Source organism: Streptopelia decaocto (genome assembly GCF_964273445.1).
Source record: "Streptopelia decaocto genome assembly, chromosome: 4".
NCBI classification, from domain to species: Eukaryota; Metazoa; Chordata; class Aves; order Columbiformes; family Columbidae; genus Streptopelia; species Streptopelia decaocto.
In genome coordinates, this window is record NC_138658.1 from 15,089,292 (window position 1) to 15,102,455 (window position 13,164).

At 40.2% G+C, this 13,164-nt stretch overlaps 1 protein-coding gene across 13 annotated transcripts in view; it reads left to right on the forward strand.

Moving 5' to 3' along the window:
• JADE1 (jade family PHD finger 1) overlaps positions 1-13,164 on the forward strand; it is a 46,349-nt gene that overhangs the window by 12,701 nt on the left and 20,484 nt on the right. For 8 of the 13 annotated variants that reach the window (XM_082051578.1, XM_082051572.1, XM_082051581.1 and 5 more), the window contains exons 3-4: positions 9,213-9,295; positions 12,752-12,909. In XM_082051578.1, the coding sequence (XP_081907704.1) occupies positions 9,213-9,295; positions 12,752-12,909 (241 nt within the window). The remainder of the gene's footprint in view (positions 1-9,212; positions 9,296-12,751; positions 12,910-13,164) is intronic. The other 5 variants (XM_082051573.1, XM_082051583.1, XM_082051574.1 and 2 more) reach the window with 1 other exon arrangement.

Genomic DNA, 13,164 nt, shown 5'->3' on the forward strand with positions numbered 1-13,164 from the left:
TACAGGTTCCTGCATATTCATTTTATTACTATGCACATGTTCAGAAAGATTAAGGGTTAATAGTCAGAAGCTGAGATAACATTTAATGTAGGGTCAGCATCTCCAAGGCTTTTTGTCATTCACATTTCCATGAGAACAATGTTGGACACTCAGGCCCTTTCCCTCCACTTTTCCTGTTATAGGAAATACCAGTAGTTCCTTGTAACTGTGTTTGAATGTCAAGGGTCTCCCCTTACAGGTTTCACCTTCATTAAATCTTTTCTTGTCTTTGGTAGAATTATTCATTACTTTCACTGTGTTAATTTCTGTATAGAGATTCATAATTACTTTGTCAGTAGTATGTCTGATTCACTATCTTGATGCTAGAGTTAGGAGGGTAAGCAAATTTTGTTGCCTAAAAAAATAAAACGTAAAAATTTATGTGAATTTCTGGGCTCTGTGTTGAAGCCTTGAAGCTTTTCAGTAGCTATTTTTCCTTCTCAGAGATTTGAGAGGCAGAAAACAATTAAATAGACTATTCTGAGCACTTCAAACAGCCATCTTCTAATTGAAAAGTTGAAATTTTAATCAACACTTAGTTGGAATCCTGTTGCCAAACATCTGCTTCCCTTCAGTCAGTGGCACCTCTTGACCCTCTGGCGCGCCTCTTGCATTCCCATCATACTGAACTCGATAGTCCTTCAGCTTAGAGAGCACTGCTCTCCCTCAGCTTGCAACATGGGGATTTGGCCTCCAACTGTTGGGTTTCTTCAGTTCTGAAATTGAGTTTTCATGCTGTGTCTCAGTAGTTTGTGTGATCAGGCGTCTGAGATTCATCATGAGTGTCACTGGATAAATGTTGTTGAAGTAACCTGAATGATGATGCTTGTCTGGGGTAGACTCCAGTGTGTATACTAGTGCCACCTGGAAAATATTTTGACATGAAGAAACACATATTTTATTTTATTGAAGTCATGAATCTGCATATTTATAAGGTAGTAATAATGAATGGATAATGGAATTTATCTAAAAAAAATTAATGAACCTTTATTGTTTTCCATTAGGTTACCAAACTGAATCAGTTTCCCCGATAGTCACAAGGTGATAGAAAACCAAACCTCATACCCCAAGCACTAAAGAAGTGTTACACTGAATATAGAAGGATACCTGTAGTTCTTCTGAGGATGAAAAAGGTGCTCTCCTTTTGTGAGATGAAAGAAGGGAGAACCATTTTCATTTGGTGTGAAATACAGAACTGAAGAAAGCTTAACAACATGGTTGCAGTCCCAGAGTACATACATGTATTCATTGACATAAGATATTTTAGTGTGGGTGGTTATACGCTATTTGTAGTATTTTAAAGCCTTGCAGCTTAAAGACAGAACCCTTGCTTTTCTCATCACTAGCTTTTTTTGCCCTCTGACTTGATCCTTTCCCAAAATCCAAGTGCAGGCTTCAGGCCACGAAAGTGTTTATTTTATGTCCTTCAGCCTAACTACTGAAAATTGTCGAGCTGTGTCCCCTTAAAATCAGACTTCTAAATCCTCATTTAGACATGAGGCCAAAATAGCGTATTTGAAGCACTGTGCAAGAGGCATCAGCGAAAGTTGTGCGCAGCAGTTCTGCAGTTAGTCCCTGGGTATCTGTGTGTGTTCTCAGAGATTTCGTCTTCTGAAATTAATAGGTCACTTTTGAACATTTTATCCATGAAATATAATTGAATGAAAAATGGCTGTAGGCATAGTTCTGGATTTTGAACTTTTATCTAAATACAGAGGAATGGTATTGGGAGAGGCTTGGGGAAGAGTTTAAGATTATTGGCACCTCAAAGTAACCCTTTTTTGTCAGCTGGCAGCTTGTTAGTTTCTGTCCCTTTCCAGATAATGTATTAGAGCAACTATAATAGATGTTAGTATTAGCCAGGCCCATCATAAAAGGCTTGTGATGTACATGTCATCTTCTTCCAAACCTGTATGAAGTAAATTAGTAATGTTTACCTCAGACCCAATTATGTCCTTGTTGTCCGCACAGCTGGCTAGGGCTTTGATATTTTTATGCAATTTTTGTTACCTTGTATTTCAGCGTGTTCCCCCATTGCAAAAGCTCCTTATCCTTACCATTCCAGGTCTCGCTCTAATTAAATGTTAGATACTGAAACCATTTTATCTTTCATGCTCTGTGTTTGACCTGACTTTTTAGCCTTGTTGGTCTGTAAATCTGTGAAGGTGCTTTGTGCTGAGTATTCCCTGTGCTTTGTTTCCTGGTGAGATAAAGCCGTGCAGTGGAGTAGTCTCCATTTATAGCTTCAGGGTATCCCTTTTGCACAAATTGCTTGGACGCATGGACAAGCGTTTGAGACAAGATCTGAAGCTCAGATAGTTGTAGGGAGCTTGGGTGAAATCCAGGCCCTCCCTGATGTCAGAGTCCTTGTTTTTTCACAGAATCACAGAATGTTAGGGATTGGAAGGGACCTCAAAAGATCATCCAGTCCAATCCCCCTGCTGGAGCAGGAACACCTAGGTGAGGTTACACAGAAAGGCGTCCAGGCAGGTTTTGAATGTCTCCAGAGAAGGAGACTCCACAACCTCCCTGGGCAGGGAGCGAGGAATTCAGAACATGATTTTCTTCACATTTTACTTGGTCCCATGATGCCTCTTCATTTATTCTTGGAGGGGTTATCAGTTCATCATACTCGTACGTGCAAAGTATCTGAAAGAAGTGCTGAAGATACTTGCAAATGAAAAATACTTCTAAGATTTACAAGGTTTCACATCAGTTCTGAGAAATTAAAGATTTAATACTTACAGATTATGGAGTGTAGTTCTGTAATTAAGATGGGCCCTCCTCTATCATTGCTAAACAGATGTTATTTTAAAGTTAAACATATTTTGCCAATATCCGTTGCTCTGGCTGAATGATGGGCATCGTAGATTTAGAAAGGGCTTTTCATCTCAGTGGACTGCTGTTGTGTTTGAGATGGATCCCAGAGTGCCTTCACAGAGGTTGCTGAGTACATAACCTTAGGTGTGTGTGTCATTTACCACAGAATTGCAGCCACTGCTGGTCTGAAGTGTGGTAATTACTTAGCAGTGTGCCTAATGCTGTGCAGCATTGCATGAAAGGGAAGTGAAGAACAGTTTTCAGTTGAACTGGCTGGTATGTGAGTAATGCTCTTTAAACAACAGAAGGTAACATAGTACAGTGCTAGAATTCAGGCAAAGCAACAAGTTTAGTGATCCCTGCTGTGCTTTTGGAAAAGGGTTGTGGCATTTGAAGTCATGACAGACGGTCAGAACCATCTTACCTGAAGGTTAAGCTCACTGGGGCTTTTGAGCAATCTGGAAGAGTGATTTGAAAGATTTACCTGGACTAATAGGATATCCTGTCTGAGGAAGGGACATCACGGGATCATCGCTGTCGCTTTTACAGAGGCACATTTCTCTTTACAAGACTGAGTATACCTGCCTAACTGCACTTGAATTGTAAGGCCTGACAACATCATGTTACCAGCCTCTGAATGCTAGCTTGGGAGTTGCTCAGACTGACTTTTATAACCTGTAGTAAAACTTGTGCTAAAACTTTGTTTACTGTGGTGGTAAAACAGTGCTACAGTGGGAAGCCTTGGGCTAGGGAGCTAGAGTGGCACTGTTAGGAGAGTGTCACTCTAGAGAGTTCCTGGAGTGTAGAGTTCCTCACTGTTAGGAGAGTGACATGTGCCTATGCGTATTTACATGTGTCTTCTTTGAGATTATAAAACTAAAATGTGTGCTACTGAGAAAAGCAATGATAGGAGGGAACTTGTATTGAACTGCTGTAGCAGGGAGCTGCAAGGACTGTTCATTATTTGTGTCAGATACTGAGCAATTGTGCCATGTTGTGGCAAAGCACTGCAGAGATCATATGGATCCATGCATTGTTCAGCAGCTGCCATTGGGTAGTTCTCAAATGACGCTAAATTCTGAGTAGCATCAGTGTTGATAAGAGATAAAAGGCCTTTGCTTTTTCTATCTTGATCTTGAATGAGATTATTTTGTAATAATATACTACTATATAAAGATAAGGAAGGTAGATGTACAAATCCTCCAGCGACAGAAACATGAGAAGGGGAATTTGGCTATGTGAAATGATCTCATAGGTTGTGTTTGCATACCTGTGGCTTTCTCTGTGATAAGGCCTGAAGACTTCTGCACAAACAGCTCTTTCTATACCTGACATAATGGAAAACTGCCATTGGAGTAGTCCGATTCTGTTTTATTTGTGCTGGAATTTGGGTCTGGACATGTGGAGTTACATCTAAGTGGCATGAAACCTTGCTGCAAAGAGTTCTGGGCCAAGCACTAAACTGGGAGACTCTTGAGCATCTTTGTTTCCTCTTCAGGCTGCAGTTCTTCCTGACAGTGTTGGCAGCAGCACCTCGTTGGTCTCAGCGTGAGTTGAGGAAGAATATAGGCATCTGGAAATGCCAGTGTTAAGCAGAAGCGACAGCCAGACATAAATCCATGTCAAGGATGTTTTGCTCTGTTGTGCTGCCTGGTGTAATGGTATAGCGGGAGTGTATTTATGAAGGGAGAAGTGCTTTCAGACACCCAGTGATCTGAGGCTTTGAAGTGTTCAGAGGCTGCAGCAGCAGGTAGTTCTCCAGGGACACAGCTGGGTGCCTTGCAGGTGGCTTTACAACAGCCTTGTGTGTGATACTTAATAGCTGAGCCTTTTCTGCTCATGCTGAGGAGTATAGTAGTTGTGGGGTAGAATTCCCAGAGGACCTCAATCGTTTTATTGGTCCTGAGGAGTTTCTGTTTTGATGGGCTTTTTTTTGAATGAAAACATATTCTTGGCAGATCATTTAATAAATAGATAGTTAGAATTGATTAAGTTTTTCCTTTTGGGAAGCATATGTTCTTCACAAATATGGAAAAAGAATTCACACTCCTTGATTGCTTTCTTTATTGTCAGGGTGTGTATATGTTACGGACACCTTGTAGGAGTGTTATAAAAACAGTGTTTACAGTGTAAGGTGTATATAATAGCCTAAGGGAACAGAAGGTTTCCCTACTTGAGTCTTAGAAGTCTTCCTCCAGCACCAGTAGTATGTTATAACTTTGCCTCTCTTGCTGTGAATTATACTTCATTAGTTGTTTGAGATTTGTTTAATAAGACACCTTTTATCTCTGGTTGCTAATGATGATAGTGATGAATATTTTGGATATGTTTATTTAGCTCTGTGCTTTGAAGTTGTGTATTTTTCTGATTCACATACCTTTTGGTAGTATGGGCTCTCTTAACATCTCGTTGATTTTCCATCTGCTGTAGAACTCATTTCTCTCATGAGGTTTATAATGTTATTATACAAAGGTTTTACGTCTTCCAAATCTCAGTGATTCAGACTTCCCTTATATTTTTTTTTTTGTTATTTTACCAAAGCTGGGTTTAACTCTGCCTTGTTCTTCTAGTATTTTTTCTAGTCTTCATGATCGTAACCCAGTCTGGGTGCAAGGGTAATAATCAGAAAACTGTTGATCAGTATAGCCATTTTTGATGTTTAATATGAGAGGATAATTTTGGTGAAAGGTGTCTGGAATCTTTCTAAAATTAATTAATGAGGTTAATGTGCTTTTATAATACAGAAGAGCTGGTTTGATTCCTGTGTTTGTTTTGTCCACAGTAGATTGTTCCTTCCGTATAATCCAGGAATGGTTCTTACTTCACATATTTAGATTTAAAGATTAGATCATTAATCACTGAAGTATTATAGCTATAATTGCCTGTGAACTTTTTCTTTCAGTGCAGTCCCTCTTCTGGATTAGATATGAAAATTATACTTAAAAGGCAAATAACATCCTTCATTTTCCTCCTGCCCTTTTGTTGGTATACTCCAAGTGGGCGGATTGCTTATGAAAGCAGCTTTGGGTGATTCAGTGACCTGGTCTTGGCACTGTTGACGGCAGCGAGATTTTGCCGTTAACTTTAATGGAAGCAAAGTTGAAACTCTTCTTTGAGTCTTCAAAAGCAGTTAAATTTAATGCTGTCATGGGCTGGATATTTTACTGTCATTTGATTGGCTTCTTTAATTTCTTGCATTTCTGTGGCTAGGTGGTGGTGGCTGGTTGAGTCTGTGAATGCATGCCTTATAGTTGGGTTTTGTTTATTCAGTGAGTAAATGTTTTCTCTATTGAGTGAAGCCCTTGCCAAAGGTCATCTGTTAGCTACAGTTACAGATCTTAGTAGGTAGTAAAATCTCAGTCTCATGAGAAATCAGTCCACCTTTTTCTCATAGTACTGTGTATAGACAGTATACACTACTCAGAAAAATACAATAGTCTCTTCAGTAACTTACTAAAAACGTTATGTTTTCGCTATGCGTACAACAATTTTATGTGCAAGGAAACAGCTATTAGAGAACTATGTAAGAAACTCTTTCTTCCCTTGTTGTAGGAAGTTGGCATGGAAAAAATACTCATTATAATGTATCCTGAGGAAGGCTGACTGTGTTTGAGTTGTCCCTTGTGCATAGAAATTTTACATAGTGTGCTTTCATCTAGTGCTTTAAAAAAGCAATTTAAAATGAAAATTCTGTAGTTTTGGTGCTAAGAGTTGACTCTTCATGTTGCATGAAATAGTCAATCAATCCAGTGTCCTAACTTTTGTGTACATGGACTGTGTCTAAAATCAGAAGTACACATTTAAGGCACTGTTTTGACATGTAGCATCTGCAGATGACACAATAAAGAAATGGGGATGGAAGATATGCTAGGGATTAGTTTACTCCTCACCTTTATATAATAGCTTCTCTGTGGCATGAAAGAGACCTGGAAATCCATCTTTTAATACCCACATTTAAAAAACAAAACCAAACACCACCACAACAAACAACAACAAAGAAAACCCCCACAAAAAACAACACAGGAGAATCCCCCAACAACACAAACCACAACACACACCAGAAGATCGGGTAAATGCGTGCTTGTATTCAGTTTATGGTAACTTGTCATCAGAGCTGAGTTGAAACACACAGATAGAGATCCAAAAATACATGATACTGCTACTGCTCTAATTTTGCCAGATGCACACGTTACTTGGGAACAACTGTGTTAAAGCCTCCGTAATCACCAGTTCTTCTTCCCAGAAACTTCAGACTCAAACATCACTTTACCAGTGCAGCTTGTTGTTCTTAATTCCTTGTTCTATATTCTGGCTCACTTCCCCAAGGCCAGCAGTGTACAAAACACTCAGATCCAGAATGAATTAGGAATTTCAAAGTGTCTGACTTGCTGGTACAGTGGTCTAACTAGCTGAATACCTTGCTGGCAGATAGTTGGTCAGATAGTCATGTCCTGCCAGTGGAAAATATCAGAACACAGGAAAAATGAATACTGGTCTATGTGGAGATATATATATGTGAGGTCTGTGTTTTCTAGTGAGTCTGTTGATTAAAGAAATCACATCTGTCTGAATGCTAAACCACTAACATATTGCTTTGTGTCAGGAAAAATCTGTTTTTCTGTTACGAATTTTAGCTGTATCTGACACGTTTTGAGTGATTTCACTTATTCCCCTCTGATTTTATTTAGATTGAGTTTGTGTATGGGCTGATAGGATCCTCAGATGGAGTTTATCTGTATTGCCGCTTGTGTTTTTTTCTTTAGTTTTCAAGAGAATATTTTAATAGCATGGTAGATAAATTATCTTGGGAGTCTGGCTTTCCACAGATGAGTAAATGGCAGTCGGTCACTTTTCTCTTTTTTTTTCCCTTCATAGAAATACAAAGTTGTAAAGTAGAGGGGCTTAGGAAAAGGGCCCATTACTTTTAAAAGCCTTTCAAATCACCAGCTTTTACATTAAAACACTAACATTTGCTTAAAAGAATCTTTTCTGTATTCTTACTTCAGAAGGGAATATTTTCAGCTGTTTGCTGCGTACCTTCCTTCAATTTTGACCATTATGCATGTTCTGTGTAACGTGTTATTCAGTGCTGTGTTACAGAGTGGTGTTTGTTGGGTTGTAACTACAACATAATGAATTCTTCTGATGACTAGTTACTCAGTCATATCTTTCCAATGAAAGTCTTGGAGAGTTGCTTTACTTTGAAAATGATTTATAGTTTTGATAGAGAACTTATCCCATCCTGTGCAATCTTTTTGAACAGTACTTTCTGATCTCCAAGAGGTTTCTGCTGGATGATGTGAAACGATGCTGCTTTTATGGACTGTAGCCTGATTTTTTTATTCCTAGCATCTGTGTGCCCAGGCAGTGAAGAAATAAGCAGTGTAGGAAGGCCTGTGCATCGAATCTCTTTTGTCTACCATTAATGCCCAGAGTAGCAAAATCTGTGTTCAGCCTGCAGAGTTCACCATGTAGGTCCTAGCGTCTCTGTCATATAGACTTGTTATAAGTCCTTCATCTCTCCAACCCGTAAGGGTTTATTTGCTTTTCTTTTAATTACTACTGTTTAGTTGGCAGTAGAAAATACCTGCCATATCTGTAAATCTTACTGAATTAAAATTAGTTCATTTGCACAGGTATAATATACGCTGCTGTTCAAAGCACCACCTTGTCAATGGAGTGTAGTTTCCTTCTCTTTTTCTTTCCTCCTGTTACAAAATTTGAGACTTTGTCAAAAGGTTTCAAGCCAAAAAGGTATAATTTGTTTTGAATGTAATCAATAACCATGCAGACAAACATCATACAACCACGCCGGGAGACTTGCTCGGGAGAAGAGACAACGGCGTGTTTTGTGGTCGCTACTGTGTCCATGGCAGTGCGTTTCATTTTGAAAAGGCTTACTCAAGTGAAAATTGGGTAGCCAGTATAGCTATTTAGGACATCAATACATGAGCTTCAAAGAGTACATCTCAGGCTATTGGCAGACCTCCTGCTCAGTTATTAATCTGTAGAAAGTGGTTTATTGATGCTCAGAGGGAAGCATGTTATGAGGCAGCTTTCTTCAAATGCTGAGTGAAAGGCTGATAAGTGCCGTGCAGCCAGTACATGAATTTATCAGTAGAAAATTATAAACAAAACCAAACCAGAAGAGTGATCACACAAGTTTATGACTGAGTAATTTTTATTTCATGGTTCATCTTGAAAGAGTCTTCTGGGGGTTTCTCATAGAAGCCTGATTCTGGCTTGCCTTATGTAGTCCCACTAAAGTCAATTGGCTGCCTCGAGAGTGTGGAGAGAGCAAAGGCTTTTATTGATGGCAACACTGTCTGCAAATGATAATTTCTGTGTCCTAGGTTTGTCCACCTGGTCCCAGCATTCCAGATCTCGACATCAGAGGACTTCGTGTTCCAGACATGAAGATCGTAAACCTTCTGAGGTATTTCTGGTATTCGATTTGCATTTCGTTACATCTGTCAAATACAAAGCTGTATACATGTAATGAATCCATTTCTTCTGATTTACACTTTCTTTTCTCTTTTGCTACATTTTAGCTGGCACCTGCCCCCTCCCCGCCCCCCTTTTTTTTTGGCAAAAGAAGAGGGAGTTCAGCTGTTCGCACAGCCACTGCCAGCACCAGTTTCTATCTGTGAATTTTGCTATAGTCTGACACCCATTCAACATAGCTGCAGAGTCTTTCTACTAGTATTTTAGGCATCAGGGTTTATTTATAGTTTGATTTGTGAACAGTGAAAATTTATATTAGGTGCATTTATTTCATGGTTGGTATTTGGTATTGGGTTTTGGTATGTGATCTTTGTTAATGTGCTTGTCAAACTAGAAATCTGCTTCCTGACAGTTCTGTCTTGTGTAATGCTTTGAGGAAATCCTATCAAGGGAGATATAAATCACTTTGAACTTTCCAGGATGGATCAGCTGTTAGTAACACATAAATGCGATCCAGTTCTTTGGAAATATTCTTGCTGAATCTCTGTGTCTTCAGGCATATACTACACTGCAGACTTTGCAGAGGCTGCGAAAAAAGCATTAGCTTTGGGTGGTGGAATTTCTTCATTTAACTTACTTCCCTAATACCTGTATTTCTGGTGCATTAGTGAGTGATGAGTGTTGAGAAAGAACATGCTTTATTAATATCCCCAGTGACAGTGTACCTGAGTCCCAGGGAACAGTTGTGACAAGAAGAATCCCATTCATTACTCAGTGTGAACTACACCTAATACTACTGGTGGTTTCTGATCTTCTTTTTTGATTGTTGGCTCTTAAAGACCTTTTTAAAAAAATATTTTTAACATGGAGACCTCTGATGAATTTATTCTTGCTGGTGATAGACTTGCTATCCTTAGTTATCTTTTGTACATCGCTTTGAAGTAAGCCCTTGGGCCCAGTTTTGAGAACTACCTTTTGAAAGGCTATCCAGAAATAATCCAAGATAATTATGAATCTTGCAGTTGGCTTGGTTTGTTTTTGTTTTTTTCTGCTTCTGTTTTCTTCTGTCCCTTTTCTTGTGTTTATTGTCAGAATCTTTGCAGTTTTGTGCTGTTCCTTCTTGTTTTCTCAGCCTGGATGGACTACTCATATACTTCCATTCAGCTCTGTTTCAGTCTTCTCCTCTCTCCCTCCCTGCCTATGTGTTGTCTCTGCTTGCCACAGCACGCTATTCTAATAAGTGTGCTGGCAGAAAAGTGACACTTGCTAAACTCCCTGGGTGGAATCCTGGTCTCATTGAAAAGGATGGCAAAATTCCCGTTGACTTCATCATGGCCAAGGTTTCACCCTTTAGCTTTGAAGCATTCAGTGCTTCTGAGAGCCAGCACTTCTGTAAGCTCTGCTTTGCTCCAGGCAGTCTGATTGCATCAGAAATTAGAGCAGAAAGAATGGTGTCACAGGGCCAATGGCCTGGGAGGGAGTTTCTTGGCTGTCAGGTGCTGCGTTAGTTAGCTTTTGAGAGAGTTTTGTGACAAATTTATCTGAGAGCCTGAGTTACTCTGGCTCTCAGATTGAGCAAGTTTTGCATCCCATTTTATATTTTTGGTCTTGTTTTCATTTGACATTTGATTGCTTTAATTCAAATCACTTGGAAGGGCAGGATCCCCTGGCCAGCTGTGCGTATTTGTTTTGTGAGCCAGTTTACTTTGTGGCTTATTTTTCATTTCTTGATTGGAGCCTCACAGGACTTGTAATTGGATTGCGTAAAACATTTTTTGTATTTCATTACCTGCATTCACCCTTTCCTTCCTATGGTAATATTATTCTTTATTTTTTAAGGCTGGCAGTTTTTCTGAACATGTCAAGACAAGTGTTAAGAAAAATGTCAAGATTTTATGCTTTTTTATGACAAAACCACAGCGGAAACAGAAACATACTGAGACAGAAGTAGGATAGTATGTGTGTGTTGGGAGGGAGGTGGGTTTCAAGAGGTTTCAAGATGTGCGGTGTGATAAGGCAAATCACACTTAGAAATATTCTCAGAAGTACAAATAACCACCATCTTCAGTCTTTCCCTTCCTAAGAATTGTAGGGAATCTGTTAAGATTTCAGGTGTGTGAATAGCGTATGACAGAAATGGCTATCCTGAGGAGACCTGCCTAATTTGTCCTCTGTATGGATTTGGTTCTTCCTCAGCCATATGCAACAGCTGGCTAACGTAAAACAGACAGTGTGAGCATTGCTTTGGGGCTGGGTAGGAGACTGGGGGATGGTGCCACTTTGTCCCATTAGGAGCACTACCACGATAATGTCTTTTCCTTTGGCACTGTGCCATGTGGGGCTGCATGGATGCTGACTCTCCCCACCACAAACCGAGAGGTCTGCAGGGAACTTTTGTTAAAATGTTACCTACTTTCTTCTTGTGCTGGTGGTGCTTACTTTTTTGTCACCTCGTTGCTTTTTAATAGTTTCCTTTGAATGTGGCATTTAGTAGTTAAAATTTGGGGTTGTGGAGGTGGGGAGTGCTGAGTGCAGTCACTGTAGCCTGCAGCAGCCTTGCCTTACAGGAAGAGTGGGGTGAGGAGAGCTGGGAGACATGTAGACAAGTGCAGGCTTGTAGTTTGGTGCCTGTGATAGCACCCTTTGCTTTCTGTGGTGCTGACAGGCAGTGGCAAACCAGGCTGAAGCTGCCGCAACAGTACTATAGCATGCCTGCTACCAGATTGAATCCCCTTTTATTTCATTCTGTGGCTTGTTGAAGACAGCACCACCGCTTATCTAATGCTGCTAACCCAAAAGCTGCCGCACATCCCGCTCTTTATAGAGGTGGATACCTTTGCAAAGGCAAAGTGAAATTAGAGTTATGATTCACAGGTGTTTGTAGATGTCTGAATAACAAGCACTTGTGCTGAACGTGGAGCTGCTACCAGAATTCCAGTTTGGGTCTTAGTTTATTTGATCTTTTGGGTTATTATTTTAAGTACTTGCACAAAGAATCATCGCCTTAGAATTTCCTCTTGCAGCTGGTCATTGCAGAGTCACGCCTTGATTTCTACCACAGGGAATTTCTGGAATGTCTTTGGATTAGTCAGAGCTCCAATAATTAAAAACCAAAACAAAACAGAAGAAACACCAACCGAAATTGTTGGAGCAAAGATGGAGGTAAAAGTGGTAGTACCTTTCAGCATCGTGTCTCCGGTGCAGGGGAGCATCAGGGCTTGTAGTGGAGTTAGCTGGAAGTCATTTTATCAGTATTTGCACCTTCTGCCACCCCTTTCCCTGCGATGAAGCTAAACTTCTGTCCTGCAGTGGGCTGGGTTAGTTCACTGTTGATACAGTGATGTTGTTACGCACTGTGCTCCATGGTTACCCTGAAGCTGTGAATCATAGAGTGTAAATATCAAATGTCAGTGTCTCTATTTTTCTCTCTTGGTCACTCTCTTTGCAGGTGTTCAGAACGGACCTGATCACTGCCATGAAGTTACATGACTCCTTCCAGCTGAACCCTGATGAATACTATGTGCTGGCAGACCCCTGGAGGCAGGAGTGGGAAAAGGGAGTTCAGGTGCCAGTTAGCCCAGGGACCATCCCAGAACCAGTAGCCAGGTATAGTGTGGAGGAATGTACACAAATACACGTACCTTTATGCTGGCAGCTTATGTCTACATTGCCTTGGCTTGTTGAGCTTTATTCCAGTGTCTAGCTAGAAAGGGCTCAGTTCTTGGAGACAAAGAGCAATCTGTGTCAGCTTTTTGAATGGTTGGAGAGGTCAAGAGTCAGGCCTGTTCTGCCTGTGTGTTGAAATATGAATGTTAGAGAATCATTTTTGGCATGACATTAGGATGGAGTATGGTGACAGAG